The sequence below is a fragment of the Cavia porcellus genome, unplaced genomic scaffold (assembly GCF_034190915.1).
Source record: "Cavia porcellus strain 051 isolate PalLab524CR breed Dunkin Hartley unplaced genomic scaffold, mCavPor4.1 scaffold_8, whole genome shotgun sequence".
NCBI lineage: Eukaryota > Metazoa > Chordata > Mammalia > Rodentia > Caviidae > Cavia > Cavia porcellus.
This window is the reverse complement of record NW_026947491.1, coordinates 57,095,115-57,117,482: the sequence shown is the minus strand read 5'-3', so window position 1 is coordinate 57,117,482 and position 22,368 is coordinate 57,095,115. Positions and strand designations below refer to the sequence as shown.

Sequence of the window (22,368 nt, the reverse complement as noted above, 5' to 3'; positions counted from 1 at the left end):
CAGTAAGTGACCCAATATTCAAGAGTTCCTTCCCTTAGCTTTGAAAAGAAGCTGTTACTGAAAATAGAGGACTATAATTAAATATAACAATGAATGGAATGCCAATTTAAACTTAATATCAGGAAAAGCTCCTGGAAGCACTATTTTGTTTATTTTGGAAAGGTCTTCAAAAAATATAGCCTGCGGCCATCTCCTGCAGAGGAGGAGCTGGGCGGATCCGGAGTCCCTGCAGAAGCCCGTTCCTTTGTCTGAAGGACTGAATACTTCTGCAAGCAGGGAGGCATCGCAGCTTCCTGAGGCACCTCAGCCTGTGGTGAGTGCCCAGCACAGTCTGCCCAAATCTCAGACTGTTCCGGACCCCCCAGGCTTCTGGGTGCAGTGAAGTGGAGCAGTGGGTTAGAGGCCACTACAGCTGCCCCCCCCCCCACACTTGGAAGTCTGCTGAGCTCCTGATGGATGGGCGGGCCTACACTAACCCCCGAGCCCAGCCGCGCCTAGCTATCTGCCTGCAGAGGAGGAGCTGGGCGGATCTGGAGTGCCTGCAGAAGTCCCTTCCTTTGCCTAGAGGACTGTGGATATCTCTGCAAGCAGGGAGGGATCACAGGCTCCTGAGGCACTGTGGCCTGTGGAGAGCACCCTAACCCGGCTGCAATTGAAGAGCTGTGGATCTTCCAAGGGGCAGGTGGGCGCACAGTGTCCCTGAGGCCCAGCTTGTCTGGAACTGCGGAGTTCTGAGCAGGCAGAGGAGGGACCCTGGTTCTGCAGGCCCAATGGCTTGGGGTAGTGTGGTGTCAGAGGCTCAGTAGCTCCAAGCATAGAAGGGGATTTTCAACAGATCCTGAGGAAGCTTTCAAATAACACTTGAAACACAGAAATATACAAAATGACAAAACGAAAGACCAAATTACAACCTCAAACCTCCAGCCCATCTCAGGAAACCCTAGGAGCAATGTATATAGAAGAAAATATATCCCATCCACCTCATATATCGGACATAATAGCTACTGAAGTTGACAAACAACTCCAGGAAGCTTTAAAGAAATTCAAACTCGAAATAATCTCCCAGATAAAAGAAGAAATGATAAAAGAAATGAAAGAGATTCTAAATATATCTAAAGAAAACACAGATAAAAAATTGGAGGAACTAAACAAAAAGATAGAATCCCTAGACGAGCAATATAAGAAACAAACAGAATACATAATGCAGATGCACAGAGATATACAGGAAATAAAAAACTCCACTGAAAGTTGTAAAAACCGCCTTAATGAAAGTGAAGATAGAATTTCAGACCTTGAAGACATGATTGCAGCTAGTGAACAGGAAAGGAAAGATCTTTTGAAAATAACAAGGAATCAGGAAACAACAATTCAACAACTGCAAGACGATGCAAAGAAGAATAACATAAGAATGATAGGGATTAATGAAAGAGAGGGAGACAACATAAAGGATGTCAAGCGGATATTTAGAGAAGTAATAGCTGAAAATTTCCCAAGCATGAGATCAGAAACTGACATCAAGATCAGTGAAGCATATAGAACTCCAAACACTCATAACCAAAATAAAACTACACCCAGACATATAATAATCACCATCCCAGAAATCCAACACAAGAATAGATTACTAAAAGCTGTCAGAGAGAAAAGACAGATCACTTATAAAGGAAAACCTATCAGAATCACAGCAGACTTCTCAGCACAAACGATAAAGTCAAGAAGAGCATGGAGTGAAATATTCCAGATCCTAAAGCAAAATGATTTCCAACCAAGACTGATATATCCTGCAAAACTATCATTCAAAATAGATGGTGCAATACGATACTTCCATGACAAAGAACAGCTGAAGAACTTCATGAACACCAAACCGACCCTGCAAAAAATATTGAAAGACAGTTTAGATACACAAAGGAAAAAACCACTAAGCAAAGCAAATAATTAAACAGAACAGAAAGATAAAGATGCAACAGCAGAGAGATAACATTCCTACAATTAACCAGCATTTAACAGTAATAACCATTAATGTAAATGGTCTCAATGCACCAATCAAAAGAAACAGACTAGCAGAATGGATCAAGAAACAAAATCCAACCATATGCTGTTTACAGGAAACCCATCTAACCCAGAAGGATACTCACAGACTGAAAGTCAAAGGATGGAAAACAATTCTTCATGCAGCAGGAATCCAGAAAAAGGCAGGAGTAGCCATTCTGTTTGCAGACAACGTGAACTTTAAACCAACAATGACCATAAAGGACAAAGAAGGTCACTACATACTTGTAAGGGGAAAACTCCAAGAGGAAGAGATAACTATCTTAAATATATACGCACCAAACTCCAGAGCACCAAGTTATATAAAACAATTATTAACAGAAATGAAAACTCAAATTATCAGTAACACAATTGTAACAGGAGACCTTAATACACCATTGACACCAAGGGACAGATCAACCAGACAGAAAATGAGCAAAGAAATAACAGAACTGAATCATACCTGTGAACAAATGGGTTTGATAGACATATACAGGATGTTCCACCCAACAACATCAGAATACACATTCTTCTCAGCAGTACATGGATCATTTTCTAAAATAGACCATATATTAGCTCACAGAACATATTTAAACAAGTGCAAAAGAGCTGAAATCATCCCTTGCATGTTATCGGATCATAGCGCTCTGAAATTAGAAATTAATGATAAAAGATACTGCAAAAATCCCACAAACACATGGAAACTGAATAACACACTCTTGAGTAATCAGTGGGTCACAGAGGAAATTAAAGAAGAAATCAAACAATACCTAAAAGAAAATGAAAATACAGATACAACTTACCGGAACCTGTGGGATGCAATGAAAGCCGTCCTGAGAGGAAAATTTATTGCACTGAGTTCCCACATCAGGAAAACAGAACGAATACAAATAAATAACTTGATGCTACACCTCAAACAGCTAGAAAAAGAAGAGCAAGTCAAGCCCAAAGCCAAAAGAAGAGAGGAAATTATAAAAATCAGAGCAGAAATCAATGCAATAGAGACTAAGAAAACAATCCAAAGAATCAACAAATCAAAGAGTTGGTTCTTTGAAAGAATAAATAAAATCGATAAGCCCCTAGCCAACCTTATTAAAAAAAGGGAAGAAAAAGCTCAAATTCATGCAATAAGAAATGAAAAAGGAGAAATCACTACAGACCCAATAGAAATACAGAAGATCATCAACACCTACTTCGAAAACCTCTACTCTCAAAAGTTTGATAACACAGAAGAAATAGACAGATTCTTAGAAGCATATGAAGTGCCAAAGCTAGATCAAGAGGATGTAAAACTGTTGAATAACCCAATCTCTGTTACTGAAATTGAAAATGTAATTAAGTCCTTACCCACCAAGAAGAGCCCAGGCCCAGATGGATTCACTGCAGAATTCTACAAGAAATACAAAGAAGACCTAATGCCGACACTCCTCAAACTGTTCAATGAAATTGAAAGGGAAGCAATCCTTCCTAAGTCGTTCCTGGAAGCAAATATTACTCTAGTACCAAAACCTGAGAAAGACCCAACTAAAAAAGAGAACTATAGACCGATCTCCCTAATGAACACAGATGCAAAAATCCTCAATAAAATATTGGCAAATAGGATCCAGCAAATCATCAAGAAGATTATACACCATGACCAAGTGGGATTCATCCCAGGAATGCAAGGATGGTTCAACATACGCAAATCAATAAATGTAATCCACCATATCAATAAAGCCAAAAATAAGAATCACATGATCATTTCTATAGATGCAGAAAAAGCCTTCGATAAGGTCCAACATTTATTCAGGATAAAAACTCTACAGAAAATTGGAATAGATGGTCTTTACCTCAATATAATAAAGGCCATTTATGACAAACCAACAGCCAGCATCATTCTAAATGGCCAAAAATTGAAAGCCTTTACTTTAAAATCAGGCACAAGACAAGGATGTCCTTTATCACCACTCCTATTTAATATAGTACTGGAAGTACTAGCCAGAGCAATTAGGCAAGAAAGAGAAATAAAAGGGGTAAAGATAGGAAAAGAAGAAGTTAAGTTATCATTGTTTGCAGATGACATGATACTCTACATAGAAGACCCCCTAAACTCCATTGAAATACTCTTAGATACAATAAATAAATTCAGTAATGTGGCTGGATACAAAATCAATACTCAGAAATCAATAGCATTCCTATACACGAACAACAAAATTACAGAGAGGGAAATAAGAGAAACTGGACTATTCACATTAGCAAGCAAAAAAATGAAATATTTAGGAATTACTCTTACGAAAGAAGTGAAAGACTTATACAGTGAAAACTATAATACACTGAAAAAGGAAATTGAAGATGATCTCAGAAAATGGAAAGACATCCCTTGCTCATGGATAGGAAGAACAAACATTGTGAAGATGGCCATTCTCCCAAAACTCTTATACAGATTCAATGCAATCCCAATAGAAATACCATCAACATACCTTATAGATCTAGAGAAATCACTCCTAAATTTCATCTGGAACCAGAAGAGACCTAGAATCGCAAAGGCAATTCTAAGCAGCAAAGGCAAAGCAGGAGGCATCACAATCCCTGACTTGAAATTATACTACAAAGCAACAGTAGTAAAATCAACATGGTATTGGAATCAAAACAGAGGCGAAGATCAATGGAATAGATTAGAAAATACAACCACAACTACAAACACACTCAACCACCTTATCTTTGATAAAGGAGCCAAGCAGGTTCACTGGAAGAACGACAGTCTCTTTAATAAATGGTGCTGGAAAAACTGGCTCTCCATTTGCCGAAAACTAAAGCTAGACCCATGTCTATCACCATGTACTAAATTAAAATCTAAATGGGTCAAAGATCTGAATATTAAAACAGAAACACTAAATCTATTGGAAGACAAAGTGGGTAGAAACCTTGGAGACATAGGAGTAGGTAGAGAATTCATGAACAGGACTCAAACCGCACGGGAAACACTTCCCAGAATCAATAACTGGGACCACATCTTATTAAAAAGTTTCTGCATGTCAAAAGAAATCTCCAGCATAGTGAAAAGAAAACCCACAAACTGGGAAAAGATTTTAGTGAACTCTCTCTCAGACAAGGGACTCTTGTCTAAAACATATAAAGAATTAAAAAAACTCAGACCTCCAAAATTCAAAGATCCAATCCAAAAATGGGCATCTGAGATGAATACGCAATTCTCAGATGAAGAAATGCAAATGGCAAATAAATATATGAAAACATGCTCATCATCATTGGTCATCAGAGAAATGCAAATTAAAACCACACTGAGATTCCATCTCACTCCTGAAAGAATGGCCAGGATCAAGAAAACCAACAACAACAAATGCTGGAGAGGATGTGGGGAAAAAGGAACTCTCCTGCACTGTTGGTGGGAGTGTAGACTGGTACAGCCTTTGTGGAGGTCTGTCTGGAGGTTTCTCAAAAAGTTGGGATTGGAAATCCCATTTATTCCAGCTATTCCACTTCTAGGCATATTCCCAGAAGAACTGAAAGCATCATACCACAGTGATTTATGTGCACCTATGTTTATAGCAGCACAATTTGTAATCGCCAGATCTTGGAAACAACCCAAGTGTCCATCAACTGAGGAATGGATAAAAAAGTTGTGGTATTTCTATACAATGGAATATTATTCAGCTATAAAGAAGGATCACATTGAGATATTTATCAATAAATGGGCGCAGCTTGAGACCATACTCATAAGTGAAATAAATCAATCTCGCATGTATGAATACCGAATAGTTTCCCTAATGTAAGTAATGATTCAAATATATGAAAATATGTGGCAATCATGATTCCCCATTATGTGGCCTTGAAGCCTTATAAAATTTTCACTTATTAATTAGAAAGGCTTTATTCCGGGCTTCTTGATATGGAAATATTTGAAGCTATAGTATATGAAGTTTTATCCAAATATCTCAAGGAAAAAGACAGACACTATGGTAACTATTATTCTTTAAAAAAATTATTTAGTTATTTCTTATGTTTATTTTAATTAAGGGAAAAATTTAAAAAATTAGGATATATAATAGTAACTCTTTTCGATTTCCTATTAACTTGTTTTGAAGTCCTGTAATGCTCCCACGATCTTGTTTTGACTGATTAGACTCTGTTCCATTCTGTGGGATAGTATCAGGTCCGAGGGTATAGGCAACTACTTTGAAGGCAGTAAGATTCACTAAGATGCCCATTCTGGTTTGACTATTGTCTCCTTTGGAAGTCCTGTAATGTTTACAATGTCTAAGTTTTATTGGTCTTGTTCTCTACTGTTTTGTCCAACTTTATAATATCTAATGAGATAGACAAATCTTTTTAAGGAAACAAGAGACAACGTTGATAACTATTGTTAATATACCGTATACTCTGTTCTACATCATGTGCTAAGTCTATCCTTGGTTTTCACTGACAGCTTTGTTCTGCCATATTTGACTTTATTCTCCCCCCCCCCAAAAAGTAATAAGAACTAAGGAGTAATAAAATCTAAAATGTGTAAATTTTGTTGTAAAAAGAGAGGAAGGGGAAAAAAGAGCTCTAACGGATATAACAGCAAGTGTGTATAGGGATGTTGAATAGCTGACTATATTAATGTTTTTGGATCATTGAACACAGCTGTTTGTAGTCTCTCTGTTTGAATGTCTACTTTGTATTCTTTGATACTGTGATTTGAGCAACTATTTCCAAGATGATAATGTGTAATCTATTAACAGGTGATTTCTTACTGTTATGCTTTTTTTTTTGTAGTTCTGTATTATATGTAACCTTACACTGCTTTGTTTTGTTTTGTGTTTTTCTCTTTTTCCTCTTAAATAAAAAAAAAATATATAGCCTGCAAAACTTTAGTAAATAGCCTATAGGATCTATCTTGCTTTTTTGAGAAATATACTAACATGATTCTTCTCAAGGCAGAATAATTAGACTTACATTTTTAATTGGAAGACCTAGATATGGTTTTATTTTGTTGTGCTTAGAGTCTTGTAATACAGCTCAGGCTGGCCTTAAACTCACGGCAATACTCTTGAGTGCTGGGATTACAGGTATGTGCCCCATGTCTAGCCGTGTGTGTGTGTGTGTGTGTGTGTGTGTGTGTAAGATTGTATTTTCACTGGAATTTTGGTTAATTACGAGCTTCCAATCATGGTAATGATTTAAATTATAAAAATACTAGGAAGTCTCAAGTATTAGTAAACAAGAATTGTTTATAGCCTCTTTTATCCCATTGTGAAAAGAATGCTTATGGTTACAGAGAATTTTAGAGAAGTCTTACCTTTGCGTTATCTTTCTCCAGGCTCCAATGTGACCCTGACGCTGTTTTCATTTAGGCAACTGATTTTTCTCTACCTTTTCTTCTTGTTCTTGTTCTTGTTCTTGTTCTTGTTCTTCTTCTTGTTGTTGTTCTTCTTCTTCTTTTTCTTCTTCTTCCTCTTCCTCCTCCTCTTCCTCTTTTTATTCTTCTCCCCCTCCTTCTCCTCTTCCTCCTCCTTCTTCTATCTCTCTTTTTCTCCACCCTTGCCTTCTTTCCTTCCTTTTTCTTACTGTATTGCCCAAGCTGTTCTTGAACTCATTTCTGTGAACTCATTTCTTGGCTCAAGTGATTCTCCTGCTTCAGCCTCCCCAGTAGCTGGGGTAACGGGGACACTGAGTTAGACAGCTGATTTTGTGGTGGTCTACCTTCAGCTTCTTTTCAACTGTACATAAGTTTGTTCTTAACATTTGAAAGCGATAATACTGACCCAGCTTGTTAAGTAGCACATTTTGAATTGTGATTTTTTTTGTCTTTTTATTTTTCAAATAATTAATTAGGTAACATACTACTCAAACATGCAGCAAAATTTAAGTGAGTTCATGTAGGTTAATGTGCAGTACACTGTATTTGAAAGCAAAAGATCTGAGATTTAATATGTTTTATTATTAATACCCAGTTGTGCTCAATGGAACAGTAAACCTCTAAAATGCTCAGCTGAAAAAAGGATTTGGGTTTTATTATATGTGATAGTGTAAACAAAAATTTTTATAGACAAGGAGATAATATAGAAACCATTGTTCGTTTTCTGTTAGTTGGTTCTAAATACCCTGTAATACTTTCATCTCTTGAATGGTTTTACACTGTCATGTTATGTTTGATGTTATAGTATATGAAGTTACACTCAAATATTTCAAGGAAAGAGACACTATGGTAACTACTGTTATGCTGGGTTATCTTGTGGTGAAACACTGTGTTGCTTAAATTGTTCTGTTCTGACCTATGTTGTTATGTTGTTATGTACTCTTTTATCTTATTATCCTTCTTTTTAAAATTTTTTTAGTAAAAAAAAGGATTTGGAGATTACAAAACTTGGGCTCAAATAAATATTTTTAAGAACATTTCACATATTCACAATAGCCAAGATATGGAATCTGCCTAAGTGTCCATCAGTGGGTGGATGGATAAAGAAAACATTACATATATATATATATATATATATATATATATATATATATATATGCACACACATATAGTTGAATCTCAAAAAAAAGAAGGAAACCCTGTCATTTATGACAGTAATAGATGAGTGTGGAGGGCACTGTACTAAATGAAATAAGACATGTGCAGCAAGGTAAATGCCCAGTGGTATCACTTATATGTAGAATGTAAAAAAGTTGAATTCAGAAATGAAGGGTAGAATGGAAGTTTCTAGGAATTGGGACTGGGTGATGGCATTGGAAGATGTGGTCAAAGGACACAATATTTCAGTCAGGCAGGAAGACTAAGCTCAAATGATTTATTGCGAGACACCAGGGACTGTAGCTAATAGCAATTATCACATACTTGGAAATTGGTAAGAGTAGATTCAAAGTTTTCTCATTAGAAGAAAAAAGATAAGTATGTGAGTTAGCATAAGCTAACTAACTCAGTTCAGCCATTTCAGAATGTAGATGTATTTCGAAATATCATTTTGTACACCATGAGTATATACAAGTTTATTTGTTAATTTAAAAAATGCTGCACACATTGTTTCTTGTCCCAGGGATACACAGTGCATATTAGCATATTAAAGTCTTTGCTGTAGTTAATATAACCAATAAACTTAGTTGAGCCAAGTACTCCTCTACTTCCTTGGGCCACAGAATCTACTTTGATTACAACAATGCCTGGAGTTAGTAAAAGCCCTTTGGAAAATATTACTATAATCCAAATAATCAAAATCTTTCTTTAATCTAGATTTGTTAAACAAGAAAGCAATACTACAGACCCAGCTCGTTAAGTAGCACATTTTGAATTGTGATTTTTTTGTCTTTTTATTTTCAAATAATTAATTAGGTAACATACTGCTCAAACATGTAGCAAAAGAAATTATGTTTTCATTTCAGTTTTTTTCTGCCTTCCCTGACACTAGGGACTGAAACCAAGCTCTTGCACAGAGCTATACCTACAGCTATTTTTTTTTTTTTTTTTTTTTTTTTTAGATAGTCTTACCAAGTTTTTTGGGCTGCGCTCAAACTTGTAGTTCTGCCTCAGCTTTGCTAGGATTACAGTCAGGTGTCACCATGCTTAGTTTAAGTTTTTTATTTCAAAAAAAATTATTTTCTAAGAAGACATTCATGTGAATGATCAGGGACCCAAAAAAAAGTTCAGTCAATAAATATCTGTGAACTTAGTTTCATTGTTTTTCTTTTCCAAACCTTATTTGCTAATGGCCTTTAATGTATTCTTTCAGGGGAACATTATTTAAACTTTTGGTGATTTTAATTAGCAAACCTCAGATTCCAAAACCTTGTCCTGTGCTTGACATTCACGTGGTGGCTGATTCACCTTCAGCTGAAATGTCTTACGATGCTGAGGTAAGATGCAAATTTGGGAGGGGGTAGACAGACTATAACATGGATGGGTAGTAGTTTCTTTCAGTGTAGATTATGATGATATAGAATATAGAAATATACTTAAGTAAAAGAGTAGGTATTTTGTTATTCAACTAAAAACTTAGTGAACTGTTCTGTATATGTGTGTGTGTGTATGTTGTTTTAAGGTGTATGCACTAAATAAAAATAGTATTCTGTATAAATTATATAAATCTTATTATCTTTATGTGCAATATTAATATACATGTAATTTTAATTTTAAATTACAGAAAAAGCACCATTTTAGGAATTTTACGATTAACTTTGGGCTTTAATTTACCATCTCTCTACTTATATGAGTAGTAGAAACTCTCAGTCATAGTTTTTTTCTAATATTAAATTAAAGCATTGGAAATATCAAGTTGCCTAGGAACATGTGTAGTGAGTGAGTAAACCAGTTTATTATTAGTTTATTTTGAGTCAAGTCAACATACAATGTTTTTAATGGATGGAACATGATTGGATATTCTTAAATATACAATTGGAATTAGGTTTTAGAAAATTTTTTCACTTAGTTAATATTTATTAGCATCTATTATGAGCAAACAATGTGCAGAATCTAAGAAATAAGCAAAACAGACCCCATTTCTGCCTGCACCAGATCTCCATCATTATAGAGTCTATATGGAGTGTCTGCAGTATACTTTCATTTGGAAGAGTACTGAACAGTAAGCTAGGCTCAAACTGGCAATGTTGCTAAGAATTAATGCGGTAGTGTAGGTGAGGGATGACACAGGTCAGAAGAAAGCTTTCCTTAACCTAAAAAGACACTAGACCTCTTCACAGCTCTTAACTTCCCACATTTTTCTTGCACAGCCTTGGATTCAGTTTACAATTGTGACTTTATTCATTTGACCGTTAGATTGATAGCTGTTTTTCAACCAGATTTTATATTCAGCAGGGGCAGTGATCGTGTCTGTGTTGTTCCCCATTGTATCCTCCATACTTATCACAGTGTCTGATATATATTTGTCAAATAAATAAAGTTAATAAAAGCTCTTTTATAAGTATCTAAAGGGAACCAAGGGAAATATTACTTTCTGACTCAGCCTATGATATTGTATTGATTACTCTTGGAAATTGTAGTTACAGAAGCTTATCCTGGAATATACAGATAAAGCTACAGCACTTTTATATGAGATACTACTTGTCTTTCAGCAGGTACATATTTTTTTATTATATGTCTTATATGATAACATAAATGTTATGATTAAAAATATGCCAAAAATGTTTCTACTAAAGGTGGTCCCCAGAAGTGGTTGATTTAAAAACCATCTTTTCTCTTAGGTGCTCATTTAGCTTATTAATAAATACTGATCTTAAAGATTTGATTAATCAATATAAAAGTGTATTTCAGAATGAGCCTTTTTATGTGCAATTTAAACTTCATGAGACAACTTGTCTGTTGCTTGCATTTTTAGGGAAATCTTGGATTGGAGTCAACAACATTTGCTATTAGCTGGATGATGTCCTTTCTACAAAATTGTCCTCCCATAGTAAGTACTTAGAAGTAACACAAAATCACTACTTGTCTTGGTTACTTTTCTCTCATTGCTGAGACAAAATGCCTGACACCCAAAATAAGAAGGAAAGGTTTATTTAACTTACAGTTTTTGGAGGTTTCAGTCCATATTCAGATGGTTTCAAGGCAGGGTGTCATGGAACAGGGGCAGTCATTCATTGCAGCAACAGGTACACATGGTAACTAGCAAAAAGGGCAAAAGGGACCTCCCTTATATTGTGTGCTGGATACCAGCCCCTGGGCAGTGCAGCACTCACACGGCCAATCTCAGCACTAGACAATGAACCAATCACAAAGACGAGACTCAGCCACCCTTGAAAGGTCCACCCACATGATCATACGAGGCTTTTGGGGGACATGTAGACACAAACCATAAGCCTGCTGAAGCCTAATTAACCAGATGCTGTTGTGTTTAATTAACAAATTTTCTCTATGAAGTACTGAAGTTTATAAAACAAAAGCAAGGTATAAATTTGATAATTTTATTACTTAGTTAAAATAAAATGCTTTTACATTTGCAATCCAACATTTAAGATATTAAAATGATATCCTAAATGTCATTTTTATTTTATGAAAAAACCAAAATATTGTTATTGGGTTTATAATTAAGTAAAAAGATAAATATTTACCTGAAAGGCCAAATAAGAACATAATCCTTGGGATCATCTGTGCACTTTGGTTAGGCTAGAACCTCTCAGCCTATACTATGTCATCTCTCTCCCTGGTGCTACACTGGCATCCAGAAGTTTGGTCTCTGTTTTCCCATCAGGTTACAGCCAGAGGAAGCTATTTAAAATAAAAATCTCATTGTAATTCCTTGCTTTAAATCTCTCAACAGCTTTTCTCTTTGAACAAAGACTCAATTCCTAATACGGCCTTCAAAATCCCATACATTGTGGCCCTCCAAGTGTCCTTTGGGCCCTCCCTCACCTGGTCATGTGGTGTCTCTCTTCCTCCATCACAGGATCTTTGCCAGTGGTCTCTTCTGTGCTCTTATAAAAAAGTACCACAGACTGGGTAATTTTTAAAAAATTTTTACACTGTTTAAGTCTGTGTAACTGTCTCACAGAGGGGAGAGTGCTGGGATAGATTGGACTTTCTTGCTCTAGTAAGCTTAAATTATGGCAGACTATTTTGCTAATATGTCACAGTGTTGCTTGCCAAGGTCGGGTAATTTATAAGATATCCATTTAACTTACGGTTCAGGAGGCTGGGGATTCCAAGATAAGAGAGCTGCATCTGATGAGGGCCTTCTTGCTACACTGTCCCAGAGCTGTGGGACCATGGTTGAGAGAGCATATGCGAATGCAGGGGTGCACACTCAGCTTTGTAACAACTCTTTCTTGCAACTTGGAAGCCACTCCAGTAGGGATCCATTTGGATGAATTCAGCCATACCAGCACAGCCTTCGTGACCCAGTCACCTCTTCTTAGGCATCACCTCCTAACTCTGTTGCACTGGGGATTAAGCTTCTAACACATAAACTTTGTGAGAAGTATTCCAACCTTAACAGTCTCTCTGGACTGCTGTTGCCTCTTTACTAACGAATTACACCACCTCATTGTTCAGCCCTCAGTGTTCCTTCCTGGGGTAGGAGGCAGAGGAGAAGTCACTAGGTCCTTGCACTGGTCAGATTTGCCCTTCGCAGTGGACCTCATGCACAGCAGAATGTCCTCGTCTTTCCTTCATAGGACTTGTCATGGTCACAGTTTACATTTGCATTACTGTGTGGTCTGCTCTGTGGTAGCCACTAGTGACCATATGGGGTCTGGCTCTTCTTCTTGCCATGAGCATGGTAGAACTATACTTTCCTCACTGAAATTAGGTGGGTCTCTGTTTTTTATTTGACCAATGGGGATTGTGAGCCCAAGCAGCATTTTCACTTCTGAGAAGAAGTCATAGGAGCCAGTGCATGCTTCTCTGCATTCTTTTCCTTCTGACATGGTGACTGCTCTACCAGCTGATGGCCCTACAATGAACAGGGGCCCCAGTAACCCCTGAGGGGCATATAAGATGAACAAATAATAAACCTTTACTGTTTTATGCAAAGTATTTGTTTCAAAGGTTGTTACTCAGCATAACTAGCCTATTGTGACTCTTTCCCAATACATGAAGGAGCCCTGAGGGTAGGAAATGTATCTGTTGTGCTAGGTGCATAAAAGATGCACAGTAAATTATCTGTTGAATTAATTTAATAAAGTCTCCCTTAGTCTCTTCCCACCCCTCAATTTATTTTCCCTTCATTCATTCACACATTCATATATTTAACTGAAAATCTCTCCAAAAAGAAGTAATCCAAACTAAATTTTCCTGTGAATAATAGACTTGACATATGGTAAAATGTGTTCCCTTTCCACATATGAACATGCGCCTGTGGATCATCCATAGTTTCTTGCTTTAAGTTGTTCGTCTAGTATGATATTCGGTCTGTTCTGTGGAATTTAGGTTCTCTTGTCAGATCCCTGTGACATACATTTATGAGAAGCTGGCTGGGGCTAGAAAGTACATGTGTCAGTAGAATAGCCAGCTATGTTGTTACAGAAATGAATCCCATGGTCTTGGCTCTTTAAACAGTGCACAGATTCCAGCCAGTCTCAGGCCCACTTTGAGGAGTGTCATAATTTTCACTCACAAACATGGGAGATTGTACGTGCAAGTTGCAAGATGCCTACTTATTCTATATAGTGGTTGTAAGTGCTATCATGAGCTGATGGGTGAAAATCTGGGGTTCTAAGGATTCTAAAAAGCCGGAAAATTCCTTTATCAATCACTAGAATTGGTTTCCCCAAGGTACTGAATTGAGATTATTCTCTGATGACCATGTGTGTGTCTGGATGAAGGGTCACAAAAGAATCACAAACACTGTTGAAACCTTCCCTGATAACTGAGTTCTAAATAGCATGGGTAGAAGCCATCAGAAAGACCTCTGCAAGCAAAGAAACTATCAGGATCATTGCATGCACCTCCACGGCAGTCAGCTCTGATTATCTTTCAAGGTCTCTTTCGAGGCACTAACCGAGTTAAAAACTTAGGCCCCGATTGACACAATGTGGTGTGCTCTGGGTACCAGTTCAGCAGGAAATAGCACCCCGGCACTGGTATAAGGTGGTGAGGCTTTGGTTGAAACAGAGGCCGTTATGAGTGGCATGCAACTGAATTTTCTTGTCTAGATTACGTTTGTGGCCAATATTGTGAAACAAGTGGTGAAGGGGCTCTCAGCCTCCTTCCAGCTGCTGAGTCCCTGCCAAGCGGTTCTGTTGTACCAACAGTTTTACATCCTCAAGAGCTGCCTGCAGTATAGCAAGACTCTAGCTGAGTACATCAGGAATGACTACAGTGAAGAATTCAGGTAAGTAAAAATTCTGCATCTAATCTGCAATACAACTACTCATTTCTGATTTTTATGCAAACCTACAACACTGTCCAATATTTAAAAGATTAGGTGATAATCGAAAATTCTACCTCTTTGATAATATTTCACTTTGATCAGAAGTACGGTAGGATTTGGAGGGACTTCTAAGAACCATTGCCATTTGAGGTATGTTCTCAGGCCACTGAAATATCAAACACTTTGAAAGACTGTTTCTCACTCATTCTCTTTCTTACAGCTTGTGTTTCACAGAAGTAGTCGTGATTTTAACCAGTTTTGAATAATTAGGAGTAACAAACCCTTGAGAAGATTATAAATATACAGATTGTGAATTCAACTGAGTCATTGGGGGAAAATCAGTAGATAAAGGAGGAATGATTAATAAACACTGTTATTAGAGTGTTTTTTTTTTTGTTCCATTTACCCTACTCTTAATCTGTAAAGAACAGTAAGAAAAAAGCAGCAACTAGCATTGATTTCATCAGTCAGCCTGTTCTTTTGCACCTCAGGGGTTCACTTCTATTTATAGGCTGGCAAAGCCAACTGCACTTAGCTGTACAGCCTGCATTAACACCTATTAAGGAAAAAAACCTCAGGTTGTATGTGTTAAAAAGAAAAGGTTGCAGCCAGCATAGCTTTGTTGCTAGTTTGGATGCAGACATAGAAGGATATGAAGACATACATTATGGCCTTAAGATTGGCTTAAAAGTGTCATCCTTGTTTGTGGAATGTTTTTCTTCCATGTGTTATTCCACAATAAAGTGTATTCTGGCTGCCATAAAAGGCATTTGTTTGGCTCTCAGTTGGTCCAAATAACCCAGTTCCCATGCCCTCTCATGTCTGTCTCCTTACTTCCTTTTTCTTTTTTATTAAAGAAAAATCCACATAGCATGAAATTTACAGTATATATTTCTGTGACTCTTAATACTTTATTTCACGATGTTTTGCAGCTATTACTATTGAACTGCAGAATAGTTTCATCACCCCAAAAGAAACCCAGAACCCACTAAGCAGTCACAGCTTATTCTTTCTTCCCCTAGCCTCTGGCAAGCAGTGATCCCCTTTTGTCTTGGTGAATTTGCCTGTTCTGACCATCTTGTCTAAATGGAATAATCCAATATGTGGCCTTTTTAAAACCAAACAAACACAGGCCCACCTATGTTGTGGCATGTGTGACACAACACAATTTTAAAACATGAGATTGTAAAAATCAGGGTGACTGGAAAAATGGTGCACTCCTAGATGGCCTCAGTTAGCTGGAGCTCCCAGCCATGGACCATGTGCTATTAGTTTGCTGCCATCTCCTTCTGTCTTGTTTTCACTCACAAACATGGGAGATTGTACATGGGAGATTTTCTTATCCAACCTCTCTAATTTACATGATTTGTGTGCATCTAGGTATGTGACCTTCTTGCAAACTAGTGATTTTTCAATTCACTTTGCATTGGAATCACCTGAGTAACTATTAACACTCCAGATCTAGTCTCTCATGTAGAAATTCTGTTTTATTTTATCTGGGGTAGGCTGGGTAGTGATGTTTCTTAAATATATATTTTTATTCATGCCTATTAATTTTATAAAACAGTGAGTTTCAATGTATTTTCATATGTACACAAAATCTATGTTCATTTGCACCCTTTATCACTTTCCTTTATATTCTCCTTTTGCTCTACCCTGCCTCCCTTCCTCTGGGGTGGTTACCTTAAGACAGCTTCCCAGGTGATTCTAAATGCATATTCAGAGTTTAGAACCATTCTTTGAAGCCATCCAAAGGGACAACTGAAGACTACTTCACCTTTGTTTCTTCCCCAGCCCTTCCTATACTTTCTCTGAGGTCCTGGAGGTAAACTCTCTCCTCTTGACTTGGCACTGGTGGTCACCATAGCTTGGCACTTTCAATTCCCCACTGAGCAGCTCCTGAGAAACCGTTAGAAAGCAGCAGCCTGGGGTCATGCTGTGGTGAAGACTATCTTGGCTTCCTTAATGCTTTGATGGCTGATACATTATTAATGAAGCTCACTTCCTTTGCTAAAGCGTTTCAATGAGGCACACATATCAAAGATTTTCTAGGTCACAAATGGGGGAATTGGGGGTTAGAAATGCTGACTGAGTCTTGTGGCTGTACTGACGTGACCAGTGTGAAAACTCCTGTTTTTAAAGTATTTTGTTTCTTTTATGATTTTCAGGTACTTTATTCACATACCAGCTTTGAAAAAGAGACTTCCATTGCATTACCCTATTACACAGCCAACCACCCAACTTTTTCATGAAGTTCTGAAATTGGTTGAACAGAAACAATATGTAAAATGTTAACAAGAGGATAAAAAACGTTAACTGGAACACAATAGTTAAATATTTTTTTGATTTATTTAATATCTAACTCTTGAAGACGTAGGAGATTTTATTTGAAAGATTTATTTAAAGATTTTATTTGAATGCTCCATCAATACCTAAGTTTATTATTTGCTAAAGAAAAAAAAAAACCTGTCTAAATCCTTTCTGACATATATAAACTGGTGCTAAAAACTAGTAGTTTCTCCGGGAAGAAAAGTTTCTAAAGACATAAAAAAAAGTCCAAAAAAAGCTATAAAGGAAACAGAAGCTCAAGGAGAATACATGCAGGAAACACGATCTGGTGAGTTTTGTTGGTGTAATCATAGTGAGCAGTGGGAAGACCCCGGAACACCCAAAGAAAGAGGTTTGAGGAGAGTATAAACCACACAGTGATGGTTAGAGGGATACAACAAAATGACGTCCTCCTTATCCACCTAGTAACGTAAGTATTCATGGAAGAATAAGCAGAACACAAGCACAGCTGCACAGAATGTCAGTTCCTTATTTGTTGTGGGGGAAATCATCCTGGACTTTCTTCAACAACACTGAATGCGTTCTGACACTCCCCTTCAGGCAGCTGTTGGCTGTTCTGAGCCTTCCCATAGCATCTCTGTGGGAGAGAAATTGTCTATGAGCGGTTATGGCTCTCCTTTTTAAAAAAGTCCTTACCACGTGTCATGGTCATTAACTAATTTTTGTTTTGTTTTGAGATAGGGTCTCACTACGTAGTTCAGGCTGGCCGTGAACTCCCTTTGTAGCCCAGGCTGGCCCCCAACCTGCAGTAATCCTCCTGCCTCAGCCTCCGGAGAGCTGGGATTACAGGTGTGTGCCACAACATGCAGCTCATTAACTAATAATACAACAAACAACTTAACTTTGGTGTCTCTGTGAACTATTGAATTTGGACTTCTAAGAATCTGGAAACTGGACTCTCAAACTTATTGTGACTTGATGAAAAATCAGAAAAAAACCCACCTCCAAAGAAAGAGCTCCTAGGGCAAATTTGCCTGTGTTGTGTAGTTTACCTATAGTCACAGAGTTCATTAAGGAGACTTAGCAGATTCTTATTATTAATTGGTCCTGCAGCATGTATTTAAATGCTATTTATAAAGTTTGCTGATAAATTTTGTACTGTTTACAGATTTTCCAAGATATTTCTTTGATGTTGATATTTATAGAGCTTTGTGTACACTAGGTAGAAACAGATCTGCAACAAATATGAGACTTTGTGTGAAAACTGTACACAGTCACACATGCTGCTAGCTGCTACCTAAGTTCCTGGCTGAAGGGATGCTCGGTGGTTAAGGCAGACACCTTCTGCATTGTTCCTCCTCTTAGATACATCCCAACGCTCTCAGTGGTAGCCTCACCTCACTTTGCTGGGTCCCCTGCAGCTTTAGTAAGGATTTAATCTGCCAGCAACACAGGTCCCATGATTTACAAGCCCCGATCTTCTTGTTTGGTTATTAGTACAGTATTTAATACATAAAGGTAGAATTACTATAAGATTTTTTAATAAATGTGAACATAAATGCAGTACTGACTTTTATAACTAAAAGAATTGGCATAATGTTACTTTGAAAAATAATGCTCAGATACACTGTAAGTTGTTTTTGTTCACAAATTTTCTTGTTTACAAATTGCCTATTAAAAATTGCATTTTTAATGGAATTTCTTAAGAATGACTTTTTAAATGTCTTAGAAACTAAAGTGTTGCAAAAAAAGAAAAGAATTATACACATGATTTTAACTAGCAGTTTAGGTTTCTTTTTAGGCTTATCTTCTTCCTCCTTGGCCTCTCTGATATGTGGAAGGGTGGACCTGCATTCTTTTAAATTCCCTTCCTGTTCTAATGTTCTCTGCTTGCACGAGATACTTCTTTAACATTGCAAAATGAGGCAGTGTGTTCCTCTGCCATCCTGGCTCAGTAGATGATGTCACACTGATTCCAAATAACTCCAGTTCCTCAGTGTCACCAATATCTCCCCAGAAAGTTTCTAAGCCTTCTCCCAAATCATGGAATAAGAATTGCAGATCCCCCACACTCTATTTTGGGGGCAGAAAAAGGGCCAAAATGAATATCCTGGACTGTCAAATGAGGGTTTTTTCTCAAAAGATGATCAGTCAGAGAAATACTAAGAGATTCTTGGGACACGGGCAAGGAGCATGTCAAACTGGGCCAATTTATTGGTAAATGGCAGAACCCACTTGATGATTCCTTAGCTTCTAGCCAGTGCTTTGGCTCTGGGCTGGTAACTGCAGACTTGAGGGCTTCGTTTCTCTCCCATATGCTTTCTGTCTATACTGCTGCTTCTCTCCCAGTGAAATCATGCTTTGTCTAATCTCTGAGAGCAAAAGCTCTGTCCAAATATACCTGAATCTTTTTTTGTAGGGTAGAAATCATGGGGGTATTTTTTCTTTTGTTTTGTTTTGTTTTTTTGAGAGCTGACAGCTGAGTATTTATCAGCTTCGTTTTCTTCAGTTTAGTCTATGTAACTCAGTTTAGTCTATATAAATGTCTATTCATTTTTGCACAGTCTAGAGGAGGTGGAAACTAGAAATTAATAGTTCAAAGGGTTACTCTTCCATAATTCTTTTATGCCATGCACATTGTTTCTATTATTGCCAAATGCAAGGAAAAAAATCTTTCTATTAGTCATTAGACACATTTAACATTTCAACTAAAGATTGACATCAACCACAAAATAATTACTGAAAATTTACAGAAAAAATTGAATATGGAAATCACACAAACAATTTGAAGAATATAAAGAATCACCAAAAAAGCAGGCATCCTTAATCAGCTTTTAGGTGGGTTCAAGGTTCTGGACTCTTTGATCACCTTTATAACACTAACAGGCTATTCATGACCCTCTGTTTTCCCCACAGCAACCAGCTCTGCCTTTAAAAATATTTTTAGAAGTATAAAAATACATTTGATATATAATTTAAGACTGCTGGCTTAAAGGCCCAAATGGATGAGTTTAAATCAAGTTCTGCTTCAGTTTTGAACTAAGGAAATAACATCTCTGGATTTCATTTAAAGCAAAGGTAATAGAACCACCACATAAAGTTAGGTAGTTTACGTTAAATGTCATTGCTGAAGCACATATTACAGTGTCTGACATATAGTAAGGATTCAGTAAGTAGCACTTACTGTTATCATTAATGCCAGTACTTATTAGCAATCCCTTCAAAATATGTCTCATCTACTAACTCCCCATAATTACTACTTATGACCCTAGCTAAACCTGCAGCACCTACTTATCATAATTTATTTAGTGACCTTGACCACTATTTTTTAAATGGCAAGTGATCTTGTGAACAAGGGAATCAATACATTTCCTGTTTCAGACCTTTGTACTGTTTCCCTTATTTAGGATTAAGTCCAAAGCCCTTACTATGGCCTTGAAGGCTTCTGTGGCTTGACCTCTGTCAATCCCTGTGACCTGACCCGAATCATTCTCAAGAGTTACTCTCCAAATGTACTGGCTGTGTGCTGTTTGTTCAGATGAGCACTCCAAGCTTCTTTCAGGCACTGTAATGTTTGGGTGTGCGTTTGGTACTGGGTGCTCTTAGCACTAAGCTATATCCCAGTCTTTTTTTTTTTTTAATTTTGAGATAGAGTCATGCAAAGTTATGTAGGCAGAACTCAAAACCTATGATCCTCCTGCCTCAGGCCCTGGAAATTTGCAGTTCCCAGTGGTTTTCCTCCAAGTCTTCAAATATCATTTCAAAGAAGCCCTTCTCTGATCACTCTTAAAGTAGCCTCCCACCCACCTATCTCACCTTTTAGTGCATGTTTACTTTGCTTATTCTTTTCAGTGTAAGAATTTAAGAATGTAAACTATGTGAAGACGTGACCTTCCTTTCTCTTGTTCAATTCTATATCCTGCATCCCAACACTAGAACACTGCCTAGCACAAAATCCCTCAATATGAATGAATGAATAACAAGTCAGATTTAGGACTAATACTATGGTTTCAATCTAGATCAGTGTGCCACCAAAGTCTCATGTGCGGGTGGAGCTTTTGAAAGCGGATTGACTAATGGGGGCATTATCCTGATGGGTGGATTGATCTATTGATGAGTTCATATCTAAATATGCTTTTAGGAGGTAGGGGCTGGCTGGAAGATGTGTCACTGAGTACATGCCGCAGGAGGGATTAGCTCCCTCCCCTGCCCTCCATTCTCTTGCTGCTTCCTGGCTACCACAAAATGAGCAGCTTTCCAAAAAAATAAAAAAAAGAGCAGCTTTCCTCTGCCATGTCTCTCTACCTTACTGTTTCTGCTTCGGAACCAGCCAACCATGGGCTGAACCCAAAGGAAACTGAGTCAAACAAACCTCTCCTTCTTTAAGAATTATGGATTTTGTGTCAGTGACTGGAAAGCTGGCTAATACTGTTATTACTGACCTATGATTTCATTTTGATTTTTAAAAACATCAATGTAGCCAGGAGTGGTGGCTCACACCTATAATCCCAGCACTCGGGAGGCTGAGGCAGGAGGATTGTTGTGAGTTCAGCCTGGGCTACAAAGTGAGCTCAAGGCCAGCCTGTACTGCATAGAGAGACTCTGTCTCAAAAAAAAAAAAAAAAAAATCAATGTAGTGGCTGATCTCTAAAGATGTCCCAGTCAGTACTACCCCTCATTACAGCTCTCCTCCTATTTTTCAGGTCACTTCTTCCTCTACGAATTGGGTTGTGGTCCTTTCATCTGGGCTAGGCATATATAACTCTGATCAACAAAATGCAGAGGAAGTAAAGGTCTAGGACTTATTTATACTATGATTTTAGCAGTAGAAGGGAAAAAAGAGTTGGGAGGGCATATAGATGAGTATTAACAGTTGTGGCCTGAATTCTAAACTTTAAAGTCTATCTGTCATCTTCTGCTTCTTGCTTTTGGAGGCTGTGGAAGGTGATGCCATGTGCATAAATAAATGACATGGGGATTATCAGCCCACTTTGCCACTTCACACCAAATATGTGACAGACCTCAAGTGTAACCCACATGGTCGTCCAGCCAATTCATTGAATTGAGGTATAATAAAGAGTTGCTGTGAACCTGTAAGTCATTCATTATATGGTAATTGATAAACAAAATCATATAAAACAATTTCAATTATTTAAAAAAGTATTCCTTATAGCCATAAATTAAGTGAAATAAATTATTCGACACTCAGACCACAAAAGTTTTACTCGTCCATATACTCTGTCAGCTATTTTTT

The 22,368-nt window shown here is 37.4% G+C and overlaps 1 protein-coding gene, 1 long non-coding RNA gene and 1 other non-coding gene across 7 annotated transcripts in view; 1 reads left to right on the top strand and 2 right to left on the bottom strand.

The window, feature by feature from the left end:
* Positions 1 to 18,807, top strand: part of CUNH12orf56 (chromosome unknown C12orf56 homolog) — an 80,516-nt gene extending 61,709 nt beyond the window's left edge. For 2 of the 5 annotated variants that reach the window (XM_063255061.1, XM_063255065.1), the window contains 5 exons: positions 9,735 to 9,858; positions 11,002 to 11,076; positions 11,337 to 11,411; positions 14,608 to 14,786; positions 16,994 to 18,807. In XM_063255061.1, coding sequence (XP_063111131.1) covers positions 9,735 to 9,858; positions 11,002 to 11,076; positions 11,337 to 11,411; positions 14,608 to 14,786; positions 16,994 to 17,120 — 580 coding nt within the window. In that variant the 3' untranslated portion in view covers positions 17,121 to 18,807. The remainder of the gene's footprint in view (positions 1 to 9,734; positions 9,859 to 11,001; positions 11,077 to 11,336; positions 11,412 to 14,607; positions 14,787 to 16,993) is intronic. The other 3 variants (XM_063255063.1, XM_063255064.1, XM_063255062.1) reach the window with 3 other exon arrangements.
* The window catches only part of LOC134477348 (uncharacterized), a 67,455-nt gene continuing 52,247 nt past the window's right edge, over positions 7,161 to 22,368 (bottom strand). The window contains exons 2-4 of the long non-coding RNA XR_010049343.1: positions 12,067 to 12,223; positions 11,524 to 11,620; positions 7,161 to 7,657 (exon numbers count right to left, since the gene is read on the bottom strand). This is a non-coding gene — a long non-coding RNA (uncharacterized LOC134477348). The remainder of the gene's footprint in view (positions 7,658 to 11,523; positions 11,621 to 12,066; positions 12,224 to 22,368) is intronic.
* On the bottom strand, positions 12,477 to 12,596 carry LOC111753381 (small nucleolar RNA SNORA28). The gene has a single exon (XR_002788184.1). It is a non-coding gene; the product is annotated as a small nucleolar RNA SNORA28 (small nucleolar RNA).